Source organism: Python bivittatus, unplaced genomic scaffold, assembly GCF_059951505.1.
Source record: "Python bivittatus isolate LINGU-HERP-01145 unplaced genomic scaffold, Pbiv_v1 ctg000080_np1212, whole genome shotgun sequence".
In the NCBI taxonomy this organism is placed as follows: domain Eukaryota; kingdom Metazoa; phylum Chordata; class Lepidosauria; order Squamata; family Pythonidae; genus Python; species Python bivittatus.
In genome coordinates this window covers 20,367,044-20,391,776 of record NW_028277035.1, presented here as the reverse complement: position 1 = coordinate 20,391,776, position 24,733 = coordinate 20,367,044, and the positions used below count along the sequence as shown (strand labels likewise).

The 24,733-nt window shown below is 40.2% G+C and overlaps 1 protein-coding gene across 1 annotated transcript in view; it reads left to right on the top strand.

Annotated features, from left to right (window-relative positions):
* The first annotated feature begins 6,268 nt into the window (after positions 1-6,268).
* The window catches only part of LCP2 (lymphocyte cytosolic protein 2), a 57,291-nt gene continuing 38,826 nt past the window's right edge, over positions 6,269-24,733 (top strand). Inside the window, exons 1-3 of the mRNA XM_088133621.1 lie at positions 6,269-6,546; positions 17,950-18,012; positions 18,438-18,484. Coding sequence (XP_087989747.1) covers positions 6,469-6,546; positions 17,950-18,012; positions 18,438-18,484 — 188 coding nt within the window. The 5' untranslated portion in view covers positions 6,269-6,468. The remainder of the gene's footprint in view (positions 6,547-17,949; positions 18,013-18,437; positions 18,485-24,733) is intronic.

Sequence of the window (24,733 nt, the reverse complement as noted above, 5' to 3'; positions counted from 1 at the left end):
GCAAGTAGCGGGAGACATGATTGCAGTTGGTATTTAATTACAGGGCAGTGTGCAAATCAGCCCAACCTCCCCCTCTTTGCCTTGCTTGAATGATCTTCCCATAAAATAAAGCTTAACACTAATAAAGTTACATAAATGATCATGTATTATACTAATAAGAAAGGTATGCCACTAGCCAGAAAGTACATTTTCTCTAGGAGAGTTTGTTTTGTTCTAAAATTCCTTTCTTTGAAATGTCTTTCCTATGCTTAAGCTCCCCACATTATTTGATTCCCCACTCCCCCCACACCAGCTTCATGCTTTACAATCACAGTTTATAGTATTTTAGGCTGATGTTCATATTCTTTTGGCAATAGGAAACTAAACACAATTGGATAACCTTTGGTTTTCTGGAAACATTTTCCATGAAGGTGAACTTGTATGCAGACTAATGAGGTCATCTGAATGTCTTCGAGCATCATACTTCAAAAGCGGTTTGCAAGTAGCTTCAAACGTTTCATTCTATCTCATATAGGACAAACAGGGCAGGTTTTTGGATTTAGTCAAAAAAGCCTCAACACCCTGATGATTTCACAATGTAGCGCAGCTTATTCAACGGTGAGTTGGTTGCTAACACTGCAGTCCTATGTATTACTTTTGCCTTCTTTTCAACCTTGCCTTTGCTTTGTTAATTAGTCCCAATTTCCCAAAGCAGTGAGAATGCCAGGCAGTATTACAGGTTTTAGTTTCCTTTGGATGGGAGAACATTGGAGTAGATAGTCTCTGCAAAAAATCAAACCAAAAACAGAAACAGAAAGAAAATGGGAATGTAAATGGAAACAGTATAGATGTCTTTAGTGATCTACTAATTCTGCATTTTCACAGGCAAAACGTATGAAATCTTTGAAACTGCCTCACCAAATTTCCATCTCCAAATGTAAAATGCAAGCAGAGATTTCAAATCCCAATTCCTATGGATGGAATAGATTGTGCCCCTCATTTTTAACTGCTACATAAAAATTGTGGGAAGGTAAACCTGATTGTATCTCATGAGAATGTCTTCTGTCCATCACCAGTACCTAAAGTGGGTGTCAGAGCTGCACAAGACCTTATCGGAACAAAGGAATTTAACAGGGAGATGAAAGTTCTAGAAAAGGCAAAACAAATTACTTCTGTTGCCAAGAGAACTACATGGACATCATTAGTACACCTTTATTTTTACCTCTTTACATATTTACCTTTTGCTCAAATTCTCTGCTCTGGTTTCTATGATACGTGTTACATTTTATCCATACATGGAGACCTAGCTTTAAAGTTATTTGTGATCCTCTGCCATGCTAGGCTGCTTGAGATGGCACTAAATCAAGCCATGAAGTAAAATTGCACTATCTCTGGTCTGATCTGGGTTAGACCATCAGTCCATTTCAGACCTCTGCACTGGATATTCTAATCAAATGGGTGATCTTGACCATTTCTAGCTAATCCTTCTTGCCAAAGGTTCCTTGTCTTGGCCATTTCTAGATGGATCTTCTTTGACTTCTTCCTCCTGCAAAGAGGAAAACATTTTGTTCAGGGAGCATAGTCATTACTCCCTATTGATGGTTTTTGGCCACTTCATGGATAAACATATTATAAACTTGATGCAAACAATAATAGAGCCAGTTTGGTCTAGTGGCACTAAGCTAGAAAGCAGGAGACTTTGAGTTCTAGTCCCACCTTAGGCATGAAAGCAAGCTGGGTGACTTTGGGCCACTCACTCTCTCTCAGCCCAACTCACCCTTACAGGGTTGTTATTGTAGGGAAAATAGGAGGAAGAAGGAGTATTAGATACGTTTGCCGCCTTGAGTTATTTATAAAAATAATAAAGACGAGATAAAAAATAAAAATAACAGGGTCAAAGGACACTCTGAATAAGAGGTGCCCAAGAAAAACAAAAAATATAACACGTACTGAATTTTCATGGCTTGTTTGCCTGCATGAAAGTTGGTATTTTAAAGTGATGTTCTCAATCTTTCCTTTGGCAAGCCTATTACTCAGAGGTGGCTGTGAGCTTTGGGCTACAGATAAAACTGGCATAGGAACCCTCTTGTGCTATATCTCTTAATATTCTTCTTACTCACCATACTGGCTAAGGCTGTTGGGAGTTGTAGTACAACAGGTCAGTTTTTACCCCAGTTCTAAGTTGAGGGCTCATCTCCATTGCTTGCTTGCCACAGCACAAATATGCCTCTGACAATGTGTCCTCACAACAGAGATTCCATCTTCACACCAACCTGCTGCTGAGGCAGATTGAAGCTGGATCCAAGTGTTCTGGTATGAAAGTAGTAACTGGAAAAATGGAAGAAGAAGACCTTGTTTGCTGCCCAGAGTTGTTAAGAACTGGTCGGCATACAAATTTAATTGATGATGATGGTGATGATGATATCCCATCTGGACAGTCCATGGTGCATGGAGGAGGAAGCTGGAGATGATGCAGGCAGGAGTAACAATTTGCTTAGCTACAATTGGACCAGCAGGTCTACTGTGAGGCTGCAGTGCTGCTCTGGCTGCAAAGAGACTGGAATCCAACTTCTGCAGGTCCTTCCTTTCTCTTCCCCTTGTCTAGAAAGTGCAAAAACCTGAAATTACCTTTCCTGTCCTAGCTTAAAGGCAGTAATTGAAAAGACAGAGCCCGTATGCTACAGTAAACTCCAGAGCAGGAAATTTTCTTCCAGGTGGTCACTGCTGTCAGGGAAGTTGTTTCTTCTCATTTCCTCTTCTTACAGAATCTTCTTCTAACAAGTGAATTCCATCATAGAATGTAATCTGGTGAAGGTTACCAGATTACATCCAACCATATTTTTCTTCTCCTGCCCTTTCGGCTGATCAAAATTGTATATATGCTGTGATTTGACAGAAGAATCAATGAAATAATTTCTTAGAGTTTAGCTCTTGAATAACATTTATCCAGCCACTACACCTCAGTTGCACAAATCTAGATCACTGCAAAGTATCTGAAGAGAGCCAGTTTGGCCTAGTGGTTATGGCACCAGGCTAGAAACTGGGAGACCGTGAGTTCTAGTCCTGCCTTAGGCACAAAGCCAGCTGGGTGACCTTGGGCCAGTCACACACTCTCAGTCCTAGGAAGGAGGCAATGGCAAGCCATTTTTGAAATATTGCCAAGAAAACTGCAGGGATCAGTCCAGTCCAAAAACTGACGCCAAGGCACACACACACACACACACAAAGCATTGGCTCAGTTCAACATATGGAATGGGAATTGTCTTTGGATTTAGACAGCTTCCACTTATTGGTTGGTTTGCTTTTGTACTGTTGAAGTTTGGCTTGGAGCCTAAATCAAAGTTATTCTGGTGTTTTTAATTCTCAGGGACTGCACTTTAAGAGTGGCCCAGTGCAGAGGATGTGGGTTGTAGACAGGAGTTTAACTCTCTATTTAGAAATTGATTTACTGGCTGAAACTGTCCCATTGCTGTTTTTTTAGCTACGCTTATTTCCTTTATGTAAAGTCGGGGAAAAGTTTTAATTATTCAGAAAGTGCAGCATTAGATTGGCAACAAAGCTGTTGAAATTGGTTAAGAGTTAAGTGGCTTTAAGAAAAATAACCCAGCAGGGTCTGCACGAGGGGTCAAAAAAATCAAGATGGCAGTTGCAGCTATGCAACTGAAGCCCCACCCCTTTATTTTATTTTATTCAATTTGTATGCCCTCCATCTCAGCAACTGACTCTGGGCAGCGAACAATCTTAAAATAAATTAAAAACAAATCCCCATCATAAATACAAAAGTTAAAATACACAACAGCTAAGGAAGATGTCATAATCAATGGCTGTTAGCACAACCAGGAGATGGGACCCTTCACACACTCAGGGCAACAGGCCCGGGCACAGAACCAGGTCTTTAGGGCCTTACGAAAGGTCAGCAGGGTTGGGGCCATCCTCATCCTTTGTACATGTGTGTGATGTTGATACATATACAAAAGGGGTGGGGTTTGTGTTGAACATGATAACCATCTTGACATTTTTGGATCCCACTGCAGATCCCACTGTAGTAATCCCATGTCTGAGTTAGTGCAACTTCTCTTCATAGCACAAAACCCTGTAGTTGGAAATAAGACCTATCAAAAACACTTCAGACTGCTTCAGTGACGGAAGGACTACAGAAGGATTAGATGAGTGGTGTTCACTCTTTCATATCTGCTATTCAGTATGTGTGTGTGTGTGTGTGTGTGTGTGTGTGTGTGTGTGTGACATCATGGATTGCTGTGGAATCCACAGATTTGTAAAACCCACCAAAAAGAAAAAAAGAAGAAGAAAAGTACTGCGCCGCAAAACAGACAACAATACTGGACAAAGTTCCTACCATCCCCTTTTCTCTGAACAAACCCACACAAAACGTATTTGTTCATGACAGATTGCTACAAAGAATACTTGTTTTTAAATATTGCATTTCAGAAATATACACTGGGAAATGTATGTAACAAAGAGTGACATCAGAGAATTTTGCAATTTTTTAAAAAAAAACTTAGGTAATTTACTTTAAGAACTACATAGATCAAGGCATTGTGTTCAAAAGTTGTAATATTCAAAAGAGCTACAAAAGAAAAATGGAGGCAGATTTTTAATGGATTTGTTTTCATCCATTTTTCAAAAAAGAAAAACTCAAGGCCATGTAAAAGGGTATTCCCTAAATACCTCTGCAGGCTAGGAACCATGGGAACTCTATATTTTTAGAGGGCACTGCTTTGTTTCTACTTGATGACAGTGCATTTGTTTTGCATGTTTAAATGCTGACATCCTCCTCATGCAAGTTATGAACAAATCCTCTACGCGCATGAAAAGAATTGAGTTTGGCTTCCCTCTTGTGGTGACACAGGGAGTTTGCTATGATTTCTGTCTTTACAGAGCTACATGTTGTCTGTTTTTGTATTTCTTGATAAGAAAGAGAAGTAAAAAAAAATCACCACAGTGATTATAATTTTTAAATATCATTATACTATCTTAATATTCATCATTGTAATATAGGATGAGATAATTTACACACATTTCTAACCGACGCTAACCCAGTTGTTAATGTACTTGGGAAAACATAAACCTAAAAGAGATCTACATGAAGTTCTTTTCATGTACTTTTACGTCACCCAATAATAAATACAAAGAATAGTCCTGACTTTATTGATCCCCTACTTTGTTTGTTCACTTGTTTATTTATCATTTTCACATCTTCACTTTGCCTTTGGATAGCATGTTCTACAGTACTTGAAAGATATTGGAAGACTAACAGCTGAAGTTGCACTGCCAGAGGCACCCATAGGGGATGAATCCAAAAAGACTAGAAGATGGGGCTCCAGTTGCACAGTTGTGGTTGCCAACTTGCCTTTTTTTTTTTTTTTTTAACTTGGAGACACCCCTCACAAGGGCTTCCATTTTGTATAGCATAATGCTAGAACAGTGTCTGCGAGGCAGGCTTGCTTGTGCCTGCATCTTTGATTGGACTTACCCATTGTACTGAATCAAAATGCAGCTGGACGTAGTATGAATCCAGGATCTTGGTTTATAAATCACAGTCTCTGACTCAGTGTTATTTGTGAAGCCGGATAATTGTGGTTTATTCAATAAAGCTTCATTAAACAAGCTTAGGCTTCATTCAGTGGATCGACATAAACTTTCCACATTCTGGCACTTTATCGTTTTGTGCTTGATCTTTGGCTATCTTTTGACTTTGCTAAACAGGACTGCAGATATTTACAAACTATCTTTTCGCCCCAGAGCAGGAGGTTTATATTTGTCCAGGTTTCAGAGATGAGTGTCAAATTTTGGAATGCTATTTCACATATACAGTAAGTTTCATTAAAATGATTCGGAGGGAGGGAGGGAGGGAGGGAGGGAAGGAAGGAAGGAAGGAAGGAAGGAAGGAGGCGGGTAGGCAGGCAGGCTTATTTATCTCCTACTGTTGTATATGATTTCTGGGATTTTCCTTTCCATCCCCTCTTTTTTTCTTTTTAATTGTGAATTCAAAAAGTATCTCAATCTGCCAACTGGGTAACATCTCAAGATGTTATCTTCTTTTGCACAAGGCAATTGACCCTCCATTGTGTTGATCCCTAGCTTGTTGCATTTGAGCAAAATAATATCTTTTCTTGAAGGTAACATTATTTCTTTATTTTCAAACCCTTCTTCTGCAATAATGGGGTTGAGCCACTGGGTTTCCTTATTTACATATTTAGATTCAAAAAAAGGAAGTGGCGAGGCTGACTAACTTGCTGACAGGTTTTCTGAGAAAGAGACCGTTCAGCTCATACCGGAAACCTTGCTGTCTTCAGTTGCAGCACACTTCTAAGGAGAGCCCAAACCTAGGAATTCAATTCAATTTAAATTATTTCAGTGGATCTGCTGTATTTTTCCTGTCTCAGTTGTTGCTGGGGAGAAGTCCTATGGTGAATCACAGCCAAGGTTAACATGTTTTGCTTCCTCACTGGCTAGCCAGGAACAGAAATGGATTCACGAAGCACGCCCTATCGCTCTGAAGTAGCTCGCTGGTCGCCAAATGACTTGGCAGACTACTTTAGGAGGGTAAGTTTCATTTAAATTGAACAGTTTCATCTTTACCATTCCCAATTACCATTCCCAATTTTCCCAGTTGGAAAGCCTGAGCTGCAAAATGTATATTTTCCTCATATCCAGAAAATACATTTTCCTATTCATATATATTTTCATGTAACTGCAGCTCTCCAAAGTGATCCTTCCAAGAAAATTTAAAATCTTAGCTTGCATCTAGGGAGAAATTGATGTATTATCTTCTACATTCATTCCGCTTATTGGTAATAAGAGCCTGGAATTCTGTTGGTTGGCAATAAAGTCATTTGGTTTCTCTGTAAAATGTGAGTGAATGACTGCCATTCCAGACCTAAAGCTACAAGCAGCCAGATTATTTGGATCCAACCTGTATCATGATCCAAATCTATCTAGGCCTTGAAGGTAGAATTTCTCCCTCAAAGCAAAGCTTGAAGCTTAGCTGACTTTTTATTTGAAGGCCCAGAATTGAAGGCTTTAAATAAAGCAAAGGACACATTTCTCACTATTCTCCCTGGGAATTAATGCCAGGCCAGAAACAGAGGCACCTGGTTCTGCTTTTTATAGCACTCCTGCATAGTTTGGTATTTCTAGCTTTTTAACTCTTGGAAGAAGGACGAGAACCAAACTGCAAAGAGGTGTTGCTGTGCTAGGGAGAGAACACTCACACGATCATGCCCTGATGCTCTCATTTCTGTGTAGTGAATGTGGAAGGCTGCCTGCATTTCCCATAAAATGCCATCTCCCCATCCCTCAAATTGAATTAGAGTGTGCATAGGTTGTGTAGCATACTGCAGAGCTTTGAACATGGCTTCTAGGGCCAATGGGAAGCACTAAAAACAATTTAACTCCAGAAGTAGCTTGTGGTCTCACTAGATTTCCTTCTCCCCCTCCACCCCTTTATGTCAATCACTGTCTCTTTAATATTGTGTTAACTATGACAAGTGATCAGGTGCTGCCTGGGTACCCCAGGTACTATCCCCTCAGTATTAGGATCAATACTTCAGGCTTAGCTTGATGTACCTTTCAGGAGATACAGTACTTCCTGCCTTGACTGCCCTATGTGGCTACGACAGCTTAATTTATTTTTCCTACAACTCATAGCAATGCACTTTCACAGATGAATACCATGTTAGCAGTCTCAGAGAAGTTAAACCAAGCAGCAGACTTCATTAGACCGGAGTGGAGACAGCAGGAGCTGACAATTACCCTACCTTGGACTTACAGGTCTTCTAGCCGTGACAGATTCAATTAGTCTCTTTCAGCTTTATTATACCCCCAGGCAATAGTCAAGAATAAATCAAGCTAGAGTGACAGCTTTGCAGTGGCCCAGCAACTGACTGCAATTCTGTGTAGTTCAAATGAATGCACAGATTAGGGCCTTTGTAAAAACTGAGGACGGGTTTCTCGTCCTTTTTTTTACTGATTACTTTTGCATATTCCAGGTATAGCTTGCATTGCCTTTACAGAGTTGAGGTCTGTATTCATTGTATGAAAAATGTCAGTAGACAATCTGGTTTTGCACAATCTGGTTTTGTACAAAATATTTGGTTTTGCACATTCTGGTTTTGCACAAAATATTACGCACAAAATATTGCACAAAAGCACAAAATATTGTAACTGTTTGCTGAAAGAGCTTGATTTTCATGCTGTTTGCATCTTAAAAGCCAAACATCTTTCACAAGGTTCTCCCTTGTGAGTTATAGATGGCCAATGCCATCTATATTAATAGGTGCTGGATCTTATCTTCCTTGCCAGCTCTTACCTGTTTTTTTAACTGGAGATGGTAGGGGTTGAACCTGGAATCTTCTGAATGCAACATGTGCTCCATTAGCTTCCTCCAAAATTACAGTGACCATATTTTCTTGGAAAAAATAAAGGACAAACTTGAAAAAGGGGCAAATCTGAAAGAGGTTCATAAGGATTAAATAAGTATGTATGTATGTATGTTTATAACTTTGCTTTAGAAAGGAAAATTCAAGAGCAAAATCAAGAAAATAGATAATTAAATTAAATCTAAAGGGCAGCTTTCTGAAATAAAGGACTGTCCTTTATAATAAAAGAGGTCTTGTCACTGTATCCAAAATACATCCAAGGATTCAGACAAAAGTTGCGATCTTTTCAAAATAGCAATAAAAAAATCTTCTGTATTGACTGCAGAAGAATATGATTGTCAATTTAAGTCAATCCCACCAAAAAGGAAATTAGATACCTTGGCTTGGATTGTGTTATATGGTTTTTTATACGTTTTTATATTACATTCTGTTTATTTATATTGTTTTTTTTTAATTGCTGTAAATCACCCAAAGTCATGTATTTGAGATGGGCAGCTATACAAATAGACATGAATAAATAAATAAATAAATGAGAAAAAAACATATTAACAAAGACAAAAATCTTATACAGTACCACACTTCTCCAGCTTGACCATTCCAGCTGAAACAAATCTTAGCAATTTCAATTTCACAAAGGAACGTACAATAAATGTTTCCACACAAACTCTTTATCTATGTGGATGGATATATGTACGAGTGTATAAAGCTGTCAAAAGCCTCACTCCAAAAAAGGGAAAGGCTAATATGTAATATTAAACAAAAAACAAAAAAACAAAACTCTTTCACCCCTACGGGTGGTACGTGTCTTCCTCAATCTCGGGTCCTCTACCAGAGGCCTGGGAGTTTGAGGGTTCTGCACAGCCTCTTAGCTGTTCCTAGCACTGCACTCTTCTGGACAGAAAGCTCTGATGTTGTTCCTGGGATATGTTGGAGCCACTCTCCCAGCTTAGGAGTCACAACCCCGAGTGCCCCTACCACCACTGGGACCACTTTAGCTTTTACTTGCTATATCCTCTCTAGTTCTTCCTTCAGGCCCTGGTACTTTTCTAGCTTCTCATACTCCTTCTTTCTGATGTTGCTGTCACTTGTATCTATAACCACTGCTATCTTCTGGTCCTTGTCTATTACCATGGTGTCTGGTTGATTGGCCAGTACCTGCCTGTCCATCTGGATCTGGAAATCCCACTGGATCTTAGCCCTGTTATTCTCCATGACCTTCTGTGGAATCTCCCATCTGGACTTGGGAGGGTCTAGCCCATACACTATACAGATGTTCCTGTAGACAATGCCAGCTACTTGGTTGTGCCATTCAGTGTACACTGATCCTGCCTGCATCTTACACCCTACCACAGTGTGTTGGACTGTCTCTGAGGCTTCTTTGCACAATCCGTACCTTGGGTCCTGTCTAGTGTGATAGACCTACTTCTATGGATCTGGTGTTTAGTGCCTGTTCTTGTGCTGCTGTGATCAGTGCCTCAGTGCTGTCTTTTAGTCCAGCCCTTTCCATCCACTGATAGGATTTCCCAATGTCAGCCACCTCAGCTATCTGTCAATGGTACATCCCATGTAGGGGCTTGTCTTGCCATGGTACTTCCTCCACTTGAACTTCCTCCCACATCTGCTGCTGCCTGAGGCATTCTCTCAGCAGCTCATCTTTGGGTGCCATCTTACTGATGTACTCCTGGATGCTCTGGGTTTTGTCCAGGACAGTGGCTTTGACACTCATCAGATCAATATGTATTAATTCATTGAATTAGTATATACAAATTAAAATTAATTGCCTGTATAGTAAAATACCACATTTTAATTGATCCTCAATCTGCCAACTTGTTTGTCATATGTATCTACAAATTGCTGCCACACACAGAAGCCCAAAAGTGTCCATACACACACACACATATATTCTCATCCTCTCTTCCAACAGAAATGGTAAAGGAGGAGGAAGGCAGGATAGGGTGAAGGGAAAGGAGATCTCTACTGGGAAAGGAATAGAAAAAGAAAAAATTGGATGAAGGAAACCCGATATAGGTGTTTAAACAGGGTTAAATTAATCAAGCAAGCAGTTGGTGATTCTTCAATTTTCAAGGCCTCCAGTTTTTCACCAGCAAGCTCTGTTATCATTTGCACTTGTCTGTTCTTTTGCTTTCTTCTACAGTACTCTCTTCAGCAGAATGTAGGATGATCTTAACATCTTCCCCTCCCCAATTCCTAGGTAATTATTTGAGGAAAGAGCTTCATCTTTCTGTCAGTAAACACTGTAAATGTGATTTCAAAACCAAAACCAAAATTACATCAGCATTGTCTATCTGATTTCTAGTGCAGAGTTGCAACACTCTTTAAAGCCCTATTGAGCACTTCTTTTATGACAGCACTATGGGCTTGCCTTGCGCTTTGCAAACAAAACCTTCCTCTCATGTCTCTTGGGCCAGTTGCTATCTGAATATTACCCCAAATGGCTCTGCCTAGGTGGGAACCCTTTTTACAACTGTAACTTTAGGCCTCATGATTCTCACTCTTTTCCTACTAGGAATATATAACTGGAAGCCTTTCTGTGGGTGCACTGCTTTATAGCAGAGTGGATTGCTAGAAGTAGAGAAGTTGTTTGTGGTGAGGTGTAAGTCTTGTAGTTAAAATGCTTCTGAAAGCAGGTTGCTTGGATGTCGCCTATGCTAAACGAACACATTTAGCAAATTAGGGACTGACCTTTTCACTACATTGATGTTTAATGCATTAGAGAATTCTGAACACAGCTGATCAGCAATGGGTTGCTGTGCAAAGTCCTATTCAACTTTTGTCTGTCCTGCAGCTTTGTTTGACACACTTTCAATTTAGTGCTTGATTGTGCAATCAACAATGTAGAAAGTCACTGCAAGCCCGTTTTAGTTTTCTTCTTGTGTTTTCTGTTTTCTCCAGTGCTAGATCACCTCTTGAGTAACTGTAATGGAAGTTTCCTTAGATGTCCTTTTCTTGCTATTATCAGAATTTTTCAACTTGGGCAACATGCTCATTCCTCACCAGCTGAGGTCAATCGCTTCCCATGCCTAATCCTGGCTAATTAAAGTCATCGGGAGTAGGCTGGTTTTCCAATTACCTTAAATTAAAATTTAAAAGCTGTCTTTGGAGTACACTGTTTTGAACCACCAGCCTGTATCAAATTTACCAGTCATAGATGAGTCCCTTTGGTGGGTAGTATCAACATTACTTTAATGATATTATTGTTCAGGAATATCAAGATATTTATTAGTTTTGTATTTTTTCCCTGTTAGTTTCTAAAAGAATTTTGGGAGTGGAATTCCTTGATTGTCTCACTGATGACCTATGCTGACAGCTAGACAGGACAAGTCCATCTCCATCCTGTCAGTTCTGTTGGTCCTATATGTGACTTCTGACATGGTGGTCTTCTCTTGGTCTGTTAAAATATTTTTATAGCAGTGTTCAGGACACAATAACCTTTCTGGGCCATCCTTCAGGATGAGATTGTGTGGGTGTTATTATGGTTTAGTTACTATCTAGCTAGAGGGCAGGACTCTGATTTTTATTGAGAACTGTTGTATGTATTTATGAGCAGTAAGTAGGGATCCATTTTATCCCTCTGGCTAACATGTATACTGCTTGGAAGAATCTCAGCAAGGATATGAGTGAGGTGCTCTATGTTTTAGTTTAAGAAGAGAGAGATATCAGTCAGTGATTGAAATCTTTAATGAATTCAATGTTAACTGTAATTAATGCAATGTAACCTGTAAAGAATATACTGAATTCAGTGTAAACTGAACTTAAATTTAGAAAAGACAGAATATATTTTGCACACCTGGGTTTATATACAGTTTGTTTGATTTTCTCCTCCACTCTCAACATATCAAATTAATGCAATGAGAATGAGGGCTCTTCAAAGCTTAAGAGAGGGATTTCTTCCAGCATGATTTGTGAGAACTACCTTTCTTGAAAAAACTTAAGTAGCCACATTGCTTCAATTCAAAGCATCATCTAGCAGTTCCCACAGTTGGAAGAAACTTCTGTGAATGTATGTCAGCTGCTGGAAGTGATTTCTATGCATGTGCAGAACCCTCTTCTTGCTAGTGGGATTGCTGGAGAAAGCATGGAGACAATGCAAAGTATCTCTAGTTACTTCCTTAGTTCAGTGAGAAGAATTATGTTACCTCTGTGGTGCAACGCACCTCCTCAGGTTGAAATGTCAACCACTATCAAAGGCCTAATTAGATTGTTTTGGACTCAGTTTTGCTTTTGGGCAGTCAGATAATGGCTATACTCAGGAGAAACCATTAAAAAAATATTATCAATATTTGTAAACTTTCCCAATCAGACTCCGGGCAGTATACAACAAGGCAAACAAGACAACAAAAACTAAAAAAAAAAAAAAGAATATGAGTTAATGTAATAATTAACATAATGGGAGCCCACTATTATTCAAAGTCAAAGGCACATCAGAATAGAACTGTTTTAATTGCCTTAGGGAGAACCAGGAAGGATGGGGCCAAAATGCTGGCTGGGGAATTCTGGGAGTTGAAGTCTACACATCTTAGAGTTGCCAAGTTTGAAAAACACCGCTTTAGAGCAGTAGAGCATTACTGAAAGAGCCTCCTGCCTGGTCCACACTGTGTGTACCTGTCAAGGAGGTGGGAACCTCAGCAAGCCCTCACTAGATGTTCAGACCTGATCGATAGTGTCATTCTGGCAAGGTGGTTCCTGATACATCTGGGTGTTATGCCATTTGCAGCTTTATAGGTGATACTTTAATAATTCTGTAGTAACAAGCTGGCCTAGCCAGCAGTCTAGTAGTTGCATTATGTACTAGCTGTGGCTTCTGGGCAATGTCCAAAGGCAGATCCACATACGATGCATTGCAGAAATCCAGCTGTGTGGTGATCAAGGTGCAAGTTATCTTTGTCAGAACATCCTGACTGATGCATGAGCTGAAGCTGGGGAAAAGCCATCTTCCACCTGCTCTTTTAAAATAAATAAATAAATAAATAAAATAGACAAGCAAATATTTATTTTGATCATAGATCAGCAGTATGATAACACAGACCTCTAAAAACTACAGGCAGTAGCTATAGCAATTGAGATAACAGAGTATAAAAGATATCTAAGAAATTGGTATTACTAAAAATGTGTCAGATGATGATGCTATTAAATGTATATGCTGCCCGACTTATATAGTAAGACTATATTAAAAAGTGAGTACAACATAAAATATTGTCAGTATTAATGGATATTAATAAAGTAGCAACTAAACAAAACAAAAAACCAGATCCATTAATCCAGAACTCCCAAGTCATAGGCTACATCTTTCAGGGAGATTGTGATCCCATCCAAGATTGATATAACTGAGTAGCTGAACTGTTTACAGTAGACAGCAACTCCATCTTTTGGGGATTTCATCTGGGCTTGTTTTGCCTCATCCAGTCTCTAACACCCTTCAGACATCAGAACAGGATTTCTATGGCATCTCTGGCTTGACTGGGCGATAGGTAACTGGGTGTTATTAGCAAGCTGAATACATCACCCTAAGCTGATGATGACCTCTCCCAACAGCTTCATATAGCTATTGAATAATATGAGGGAGAACACTGGGACCTATAGAACACCACACTGGAGCATCCAAGGGTTTGAGCACTCATGCTACCAGTTGGACCTGCCCACTAAGGTAGGAGCAAAACTGCCATTAAATGGTCCCCACCCCAAAACCCTGTAGGCAATCCAGAAGATACCATGGTTGAGGATATTGAAGGATGCTGAGGGATGCATTTGAACTGAAATGAGTGCACTTATCCCATCAAAGTCCTGACAAATGTCATCTATCAGAGTGACCAATTACATCTCTGTCCCATGAAGGGAACTGAATTCTGACTGGAAGGGATGTAGATAATCCATTTCTTCTAGGATCCTCTGTAGCTGGTTCTCTATGACCTTCTTAACAATGTTCCCTAAAAAGGAAAGGCTGAAGACTGAGAGAAAATTGTCAAATGTAGCTAGACTGAAAGAAGGTTTTTCAAGATAAGGTGCACCACTGCCTCTTTCAAGGCAGGTGACATAATACCATCCCACTGGAGAAAGACAAAGACTGAATCCGACTGAACACAGATTAGAGCTGCTGTTAAGGCCTACATTGTGGCAATAAGGGTGGAGAAGCGTCAATACTTCTCCGCCCTTATTGCATCCGCAGAATGCCACCCGGCAGCCCTGTTTAGGATCACTAGGTCCCTCCTTGGTAAGGGGGATGTGGGGGTTCATTTGCAGGGCTGTGCGGAGGAATTTTCAGGGCATCTGCAGGTCAAAGTCGCTCGGATACATTCCAAGTTAGACTCTGAGCATGGGGCAGGGTCTGGGGAGATACCGGGGGACCGTTCTTATCCAATTATCTGGGAACAGTTTGATCCTGTTGCTCCTGAGGAAGTGAACAGGGTCCTGGGGACTGTGAGGGCCACCACTTGCCATCTTGACCCATGCCCCTCCTGGCTGGTGAAAGCAGCTCGGGAGGTGACATGTGGTTGGATCCAGGCGGTGGTTACTACATCCTTGCGGGAGGGAGTGTTTCTGGCTGCCTTTAAGGAGGTGTTGGTGCGCCCCCTCCTCAAGAAACTCTCCCTGGATCCCACCGTACTGGACAATTTTCGTCCAATCTCCCACCTCCCCTTTCTGGGGAAGGTGGTTGAGAAAGTGGTGGCTTCATAGCTCCAAAGGGTCCTGGAGGAAACGGATTATCTCGACCCCTTCCAGTCAGGTTTCAGGCCCGGTTATGGTATGGAAATGGCATTGGTCGCACTTATGGATGATCTCTGGCGGGAGCGGGATAATGGAAGTGCGACCATCCTTGCTCTCCTTGATCTCTCAGCAGCTTTCGATACTATCGACCACGGTATCCTGTTGGGACGACTCAGGGAATTGGGGGTGGGCGGCACAGTCTTGTGCTGGTTTGCCTCCTTTCTTCAGGGCCAATCCCAATCGGTGTTGATAGGGAGCAAGAGGTCCCACCCTCGGCCCCTCCTGTGTGGGGTGCCGCAGGGTTCTGTTCTCTCCCCACTCCTTTTCAACATCTACATGAAGCCGCTGGATGAGATCATCCATCACCATGGGATGAGGTATCATCAGTACGCTGATGATACACAATTATACATCTCCATCCCAGGTGAAGTACTGTAAGTGATGCCGTGACTGCCCTTTCTCGATGCCTGGAGGCTATAAGGGTCTGGATAGGGAGCAACAGGCTTTGGCTGAACCCTGGTAAGATGGAGTGGCTGTGGGTTAATGGCTCCTCTGTATCCGGGACTTTTTCATCTTTGGCGCTTGATGGGGTGGCACTACCCCAGACAGACCCAGTGTGTAATCTGGGGGTCCTCCTAGACTCACGGCTCCTGCTTGAAGAGCAGGTGGCAGCCATGGCAAGGAGGGCCTTTGCACAACTTCGGGTTGTGCATCGGTTATGCCCTTTCCTGGATTGGGATGCCCTTCGAACAGTCACTCATGCCCTTGTTATCTCCCAGATAGACTACTGCAATGCGCTCTACATGGGGCTACCCTTGAAGAGTATCCAGAAGCTACAGCTGGTCTAAAATGCGGCTGCGCAGGCTATTTTTGGAGCCCCGAGAAGGGCCCATGTAACACCATTGCTCCGCGAGCTGCATTGGGTACCAGTTTGGTTCCGGGTCCAATTCAAGGTGTTGGTTATTACCTTTAAAGCCCTACATGGCATGGGGCCAGGCTACCTAAGGGACTGGCTCTCCCCTATGACTTCAACCCGTCCCACCTGTTTACACAGAGATGGCATGCTTCGGACCCCCTCAGTAAAAGAACTCCATCTAGCGGGGTCCAGAAGGCAGGCCTGCTCTGCCGTAGCCCCCGCTCTTTGGAACATTCTGCCCCCGGAGGTGCGATTGGCCCCCTCACTCCTGGCCTTCTGAAGGACCTTGAAGACCTGGCTCTGTCACTTGGCCTGGGGCAGGGAGGGAATATCTCAAGCAGGGAGATGGCTAGCCCCATAGTGGCCGGCTGTCCCCGGCCCAATGTTCCATCTTCTTGGATTGTTCTTTTTTAGTATTGTTTTAATTCTATATGTATTATGCATTTTATATATATTTATAGTTTTAATGTCTTTGTAAGCCGCCCAGAGTCCCCTATTGTGGGGGAGACAGGGGGTGGAGAAATCCAATAAATAAATAAATAAATCCCTCAAAGATGTGTTACCACTTCCCAAATCTACTTGCTCACATCTCACCTCTCTTCCTGAAGGAATAAAGTGGGTCATGGATTAAGCCTGCAGGTAGTAGAGTTCCAACCATAAAGAACGTGACACAAATCATCACCTCAATGATCACAGTGGAATCTGCTCAAACAACATCCAAACCAGAACAGATATGAGCAACTTTATCCACAAGAACACCCACAAAATCATCCTGATGGCCTGCAGGCATTTTGTCCCACTCATCCTTTCCTAGATGGGTAATCCAAATAGTGACATTAGGCAGAAATATGCAGATGCAATAAATGCAGAGAAGAATTAGCCATTTGCCACTCTTATCATCACCATATAAACTTGACTTTGAGCTCTCATCTACGTTTAGTTTTCCACTACCATCTCTCTAGGGATGTTTTCAGACTGGACTGGCAACTGGGCATAGGCCCTGCAGGAACAATCTCATCTAACACTCTGCCCATTTCCAAGTTCCAGAGGTTAACCAGGTGTGAGACACAACTGTCCACCAAATTTTTGGGAAAGTTCCCAACAGTCCTGTGAAAACCTTCTGATTCCATTAGGTACCTAGGGTAGACCATCTTAATTGGTTCTCTATGTTTGTGGAGGCCTGGGGCATTCATGATCAGCAGACTGACCAGAAATGATATGAGTATGGTGAAAACAGATGTAAGTGTCCTTCATCTTAAGATCTTGTTTCATCTATAAGGAGCAGAGCTTTGATTGCACAGAAAGATGGTTTATTCTCAATCTTGTTTCCTGTTAAGAAACCAGGACTGGAGAAGGCTGAGGGCTTCTACGGCTAAATAAGTTGTGAAGCTGTAAAATATTTCTCTGGACTGCTACTTAAAGGGCAATAAATAAGAAAAAAAAATAATGTAGTACTGTTCTCACTGTGTTTTGTTATGATCTAAGAGCCTATAATTACATGACCTTTTCTGCAATTAAACTGAAGGTTTTTAAAAAACATACTCTAGCAGGTTAGATCAGAATTTGAAAGCTCTGACAAATTGTGACCTTGGCCTTTCAGTTCATGATGATGAAACAGCCTTCAAAACTATTGCTGACTACTATCATTATAGAAACAATTCTGGGGTCATAAGTCCCACTGAAGTTAGCATTATTTCTGAAGAAACACGTCTAATTTGCAGCCATGCCAATTATGCTTTATTCAGACACTTTGAAATCTGGTTACAAATATGCTTTTAATTATTAACAGTGCAATCCTAATAATTCAAAACTATACATAACTTCTGAATTTGATGATATTTATTCCCCCAAATATGAGTATAGGATGGCAGGCTAACTTTGTTTCTTACAAGTATCTTATCATAAAACAATGCTTATTTTCATTTGCAGTTAAACTTCAAGGACTGTGAGAAAGTTGTTAGGAAGCATAACATAACTGGACAAAGATTTCTGGTAAGTTTTTTAATGAATCAATACTTTCATAGACTCATAGAATGTAGAATTGGAAGGGAACACAATTAAATTTGTTATTTAATCCAATCTCTGGAATGTTCAGGAAAACCATTTAAACCTTATTACAAATTTCAGAAAAATATTTCAAAAGATCTCATTTCCTTTGGATATGCAAATTAATCAGTCAATCATTATTGATGGACAATAAATAAGCTAATAAAAACGAAGAGGTATTGGTAAATCATTAGGGAAGAAAATTAAAGGATGAGGAAAGAGCATGTGGTCAATCAAGCAGTACAACTTACATTTAAGCAAATATCACTCTCATGTGACCATTGCAATTCTAGTTTTATTTTATGATAGGCAACACCAGTAACCAAAACTATGGCACAGCCTAATTATAGCATGCTGCGTTTTTGTTTCAGAGCATGTCTGAAAATGATATTCAGAAGTTTCCAAAGCTAAAAGTTCCGTAAGTAAATCATATCCATTTTAAAATCTGATTCTGTCATCAGTAAGTTGGTGCTAAATATGTGAAAAAGAAAATATACTCCTTGAACACAAGTTCTGCTCATGCTCACTAGATGCTTTATTTCCCCCAGGTTGTCATGCCCTGGATCAGACAAAATTGATTTCCTTTAGGTGAACCAGCGAAGGTGTAGAGATGAGGGCAGAGACCTATTTCTGAAAGATACAGCCAGTGTTGGCCCAAATAGGAAATACTACTGGAACCTACTTGTAGATAGCCAAGTACAGCCTCTTCTAATTTAAAGAACTTGGGTACAATCTAAACTGAGTCGTATTCAGATCTCAGTGAAATCAGCAAGATCAAGTCATGACTAAGTTTCTGTACGAAATACTGTGGGACCTTAAAGCCATTGACTTAGATGGCATCGATGCCATTATAATTTTTTAACATTTATTTTAGTGTTAAATGTTAAAGGAAAAAGAAACAATGATAAGATGCAAGAACAACTTCTTAGCAAAATATAGTGTCCTTTCCCCTTCCTTTCACAAAGCTGGGCACAAAGCTCCAATTTCAGTTGTATCACAAGAAATGTCAGGAACATCCAAAAGATTTCACAATACGTTTTTTACTTTTCACATCAGGGAAGGATAGAAATGTATGGAGAGCCATGAATTGTGTCACTATAAACTAGATTTAGCTATGTTTCCTTTTCGTAACTAATTCCTTTAATACGTTTCGGTTACTATTTCTTTTTTTCTGTACTATGTTTAATGCTGCTGATTACCCCAAAAAGGAACAGCATGTTGGGTTTGTAAATATGCATGTCTAAAGCATAATTGTTATCAAGCAAAGCAACATTCATTCCTGTCTTCTGTTGTAGGCAGCCAGTATGAATATATAAATTACATTATCCATTGATATTTTGACTCATAGGCTTAAGGTGTTGTTGTTTTTTAATCCAAGTCATTCAGCCACTCTTATTGTCCCCAATGAATTGCTTCAGAACTGCTGTGACTGTAGTGCTGCTACATGCAATTTATTTTACCTATATTATTGTTATGGGATCTTGCAAATTCACTCAACAATTTATTGAAGATGTTCCAATACATTTTGGGAGTGTAAATAGTATTCTGGTACAAATGCAACTCTCTGGTGGTATAATCCCAGTTTCTGAAATATGTAATAACAGCTTCTGGCTGCTCCACAAATATCCCAGATCTGTTCAGGCACCATGGGCAGAACCCTTCTGGCTGGGAATTCTGAGACTTGTAGTATCAATATGTATCAAGAACACCAGGATGTGGAGTGCTGTAGAACAAGAATGGTTGCTTGATCTTTTGTGCAATATTTTGATACGGTTTTTCCCTTCAGTAGCATGTGCTTTCCTGTATCAGCTTTACCATCTGAATTAGCTTCAAGATCACATGTTTTGCCACACGCAAAATTACCTTCCCTTATTACCACCCACATGATAGTTCTTGTTTTTTCCCATTTATAGTTCTTTTGTTCTTTTGTCAACCACCATGACAAAGGCAACGTTAACACTAGGAGGAAGAATGGTGGTCCTGTAATTGAGAAAGAATTACTGTTTTTCTTTGGCCTCACTCAGCAGTCATTCAGACTGACCAATCAGAGGCTCAGATTGATTTTGTTTTAGATAATCAAAAAGGCTCTGGGAGAGCTTTGCTGGTGTTGCTCATAGCAGAACAACACAGAACCTGAGGGTCAGAATTGTGCTACCAAGGTTTTGGGGGATTTGATTAACATTACATCGTATAATAAAGACAGGAGACCTGTAAAAAGCCTGTTCATTGCATGAGGTTGGAAGCCCTGTACAGGCATGGCATGGCATGGCATGGCATGGCATGGCATGGCATAAATCATGTGAACTCATGTTCTATATTATTATAATGTGGTCACTGTGTGTTCTGTGATTGTGTTCTGCTTTTTTCCAGCAGATTGCCAAATGTAGAAAATACACTGCTTTGTTGTGTTTGCAGACAGATTGACAAATGTAAAAGAGTGCATTGTGTATGGCATTACAGATACAGCTGTTGCTCATTCAGGTTGCTAAATATATCTATAAAAATGTTGCTTTATTTGTTTCAGCAAAAAAGAAAAAAGAAAAAAAAGCCTCAAACAAATCATCAGAGTTGTGTATTTTTGCTATTCATGGGATCTGTTGAAATGAATCTGTTGCTATTGACATCTCTGCTAGATTCAGTTCTGTTGCTTTTTCTGCAAGAAGACATTTCAGAAACCATCTTTAATGGCTGCTTTCACTGTTTGCTATGAGATTTTCAAAAATGTTTTTGTTTGATGTTATTAGACCCTTGGCCATTTGTGTGTGTGTGTGTGTTGGCTAATACACAGCAGTTACTTATGACCTATTGCTCTATCAATTTTAAATTCCCAGTGACAGAGCTCTCAAAATGTTTTTACATTTTATTCTGTTGGAGCACAGAGCATTCAAAATATTGTCATATTTCACTTTATGTGCATTACTATACATCTGTCTACCCGTCCATCCACTTAAATATTTGTCAAGACCAATGAGTATAAGTCACCCATATAACACAAGAAAACTAGACAAAGATAAAAAGCAATGGATGTCAGTCATATACAATTCCAATCAAACATTATGGACCTGATTTATAATACTCTTTCATTCACATCTTATATATACACTGGCTGAGTTAATCCGTTGTATTAAGCCCATAATATGGTTTGTTTGGTTTTGATGTTTTATAATCCTTGTAATTTATCAGGTGTAACTTGTGACACAGAGCTCAGAACTCAGCTTTTGTGGCTTATTTAACAGACCGTGGTTTAAACAAAACATGATTTAGTGCTACATGTGGAGCCAGCATCCTTCCTTCCCTTTCTCACACATATACATGCACACATATCTGTCAGGAGACTTATGCTATACTGATTATGTGCCATTAAGTCAGTGTTGACTCTTAGTCACCCCACAGATGGATTTTCTCTGGGACATCAGATCATCCAATAGATTCAACCATCCATCACCAGGGAAATGGAGTCAATCCACCTTGCTGCTAGACATGCTTTTTCTTTTTCATTCCATCCTTCTTAGCATTATAGACTTCTCCAGAGAGCTAGGTCTTTGCAGAATGTGTCCAACATATGATAATTTGAGTCTGGTCATTTTGGGTGTCAGATGAGAACTCTGGATTGATTTGTGCTATGATCTATTTGCTTGGTTTCTTGGCTATCCATGGTATTCTCAGGAGTCTTCTCCAATACCAAAGTTAGAAAGAATCAGTACTCTTTCTATTTTGTTTCTTCAAACTCCAATTTTCACTTCCATAGAGTTTCACAGGGAAAATCACTGCTTGCATGATTCTGATCTTTGTAGGTATAAACACATCCCATATCTTTTCCAAGACCTTCATCCTGATTCTACCAAATGCTTATCTGCATATTTTTTGACTGCTGGTTCCTTTAGTTTTAGTTGATTCTAAAAGCAGACAGTATTCACCATTTCCTTATCTTGATTATCAATTCTAAGGCTGGTTCCTGCACATACAAACAGATTAGAAACCATTCTCTATTTCAATCAGAATGGCAGAAACTAAAAATTGATTTAAGTTAAAAAAAAATCCAATTTGCTATAAGGAAACTACTCAAAACTGGAAAGTTCATACTTGAAAAGTAGTGGTGGCTAGTGCCCAATAACACAAGAAGTCTTGGAGTTAAAAAGTAAGGTCTTCATTTAGTTGAGCTTAACTCCTCTCGACTTCATAGACACATCTTTGTAGTTTTCTTGCAGCAATAGAGAATTGGTTTGCCATTTCCTTCTGGGATCTTTTTCAACTTCATAGTCTTTCCTCCAGTTCTGGAGTTCTCTAATGGTCTCCTATTCAAGTATTAATCACTGTTCCTACTTAGCTCCCAAGCCCAATTGAGCATATTGATATTCACTTAGGACCTGAAGGTTTCTCTACTGAGAATCTCTATTGAATGGCTGGATGGTTGGCTGATTTTTCTCTCAGCTTCTCTTAGGGAAGGAAGTCCAGAGCCAGACTATCCAGAGGACAGGAAAATAAATAAATAACTGCAGGGTCTGGAGGCATGGAGAACTAGGAACTGAGTAGCTACTAATCTGAGGTAGAATCTGAAACTTCTGTGCCCTAAGGAAGGCCCTTCCCCTTACAGCAGTGCTGAAGGTGATATCATAGTTAGGGTGTGAACATTTAAACTTTTTTCCTTATCCCCACCCCTTTTCCCCATACCAAAATCTGGATACAAGCAAAAAGAAAGGAACTAGGGAATAGAGGGACCAGAGTGAGTGAGCAGAAACTTCTCCATTGAGCATTTCTGTGGAGGTCTATCAGTTTCAGTGTGAGAATGTTAAGCGAGTTGCCGCCAGCTTAAATCCGCTGATTCTAAAATTTTACCAGATCATGCCCTTAATTAGTGTTTGTAAGAAACCATATTGTGTGTGCAGTTTTGAAGTTTGGGTATTAGAGCTCAGAGAGAAAGCTCACTGAACTGTTCAAAAAGCATTGTCAGCTCTCTCATTAGTTCACCGAAGCATATCCAGCCACTCCAGAAAGTCCGATAGCTTCTTCTTGGATTCATATATGGGTCTGATCCTGGCTGTTTCCTCACTAGGGATTTATATCAACTTACAGTATCATCCAGCTGTTGCTGTGGTGCTATCAAGTCTGCCTTTACTAGTGATTGACAAAGTGGCCCCTATTGGGAAAAAAACCCACTGAACCTATTATTTACTGCATATATTATAGCAGTGTTTCTCTACCTCAGCAACACTAAGATGTGTGGACTTCAGCTCCCAGAATTCCCCAGCCAGCATGCTTGGCTAGGGAATTCTGGGAGTTGAAGTCCACACATCTTAGAGTTGCTAAAGTTGAGAAACACTGTATTATAGTGATGTTTTTATTTATTTACTCAATTTATATAGCCACCCACCTCACTTTTACATGACTCTAGGTGGCTTACAATAAAACAAATAAAAACACAAAATACATAATATAAAACAAAAATAAAAACACATAGCAGCCGGGCATGATCAAACCTATGATGTTATAAATCTCCTAGTTCCCGCCCCCCCCCCAGTGCTGTATAGATGTTGAGAAACAAAATCAATCCTGCCACGAGTTCACAGTCTGAGAGACACAATGCAAAAGGAAAGGGATGAGAAGGGTAGAGGGAAAGGAAAGTGGCCGCTCTTGATCTTGCTAGAGGAGAGACTGTATTGCTTCTCTCTCACTGGGAGATACTTTTCTTGGCTGATCTTCAGTTTTTCAGGGCCAGGGGAATCAAAGGCACATCCTGCCTTTGACGTTCTTATATAGACCGTTGGTTTGGATTCCCCGCATGTCTATAAATGTCTAGGCTCTTGTAAACCTGACAGAGGCAACTTCCTAAAGTTGTTGTTTCTCAGCAGTCTCTCCGATCTCAAACATCTTTTCCCTTTTTAGCCTCGTTGAGGCCAAGTGACTTCTGCACGGCAGGAAATGCAAGTAGAAACAACACGGGGTTTCTTTTGCATAACCACATTGTTATGCTGAGGGGGTGAAGGCCCAATTGTGTGAATTCTACATTACCTGACTGTTGTTTGAGACGTTGTTGGATTGTGGCTTTCTCTCAGGTGAGAGCAGAAAATAGCCAGGTTGCCAACCTGGCAAGAACAGGATGCAGTGGGTGTGTAGGTTTTTGATTTTGTTTTAATTCCCTCTCCCCCTCTGCTGTTTTGTGGCTTGTATGTGTTTGTTAGCAATCTAACAAAAGTTCATCCAGCCTTTGCTTACCGGAGAGTAGGTAATATAATAGTAGGAGACTGTTTTTCATTGCCACCTTTTCTGTCCATCTCTACTATGATCGCATGATCCTCATCATACAGGCCCTCCAATGGTTACCAGTAGGTTTCTGACTGTAATTCAAAGCAGTAGTTTTGACTTATAAAGTTGTAAATGGCTTGGCATCAAGGTACCTGCACATCCACCCATTCCAACCAGAGTCAGCCTGTTTGAGGGAGTCTTCCTGGGAGAAGCTATTCTTGGTGCCCCACTTTTATTTTTTAAAAATATATATTTATTAGTTTCTAACAAACAATATCAGGTAACTATATTAACATAATTCCAAGATATATATAGGGAGAAAAAAACAAAGAAAAAATATAAAAAATACAAAAGAGATCTACTGCAACGTGAATAAAGAGACAGGTAGTATACATATGAAAATTTGTCATATATATAAAGTAGA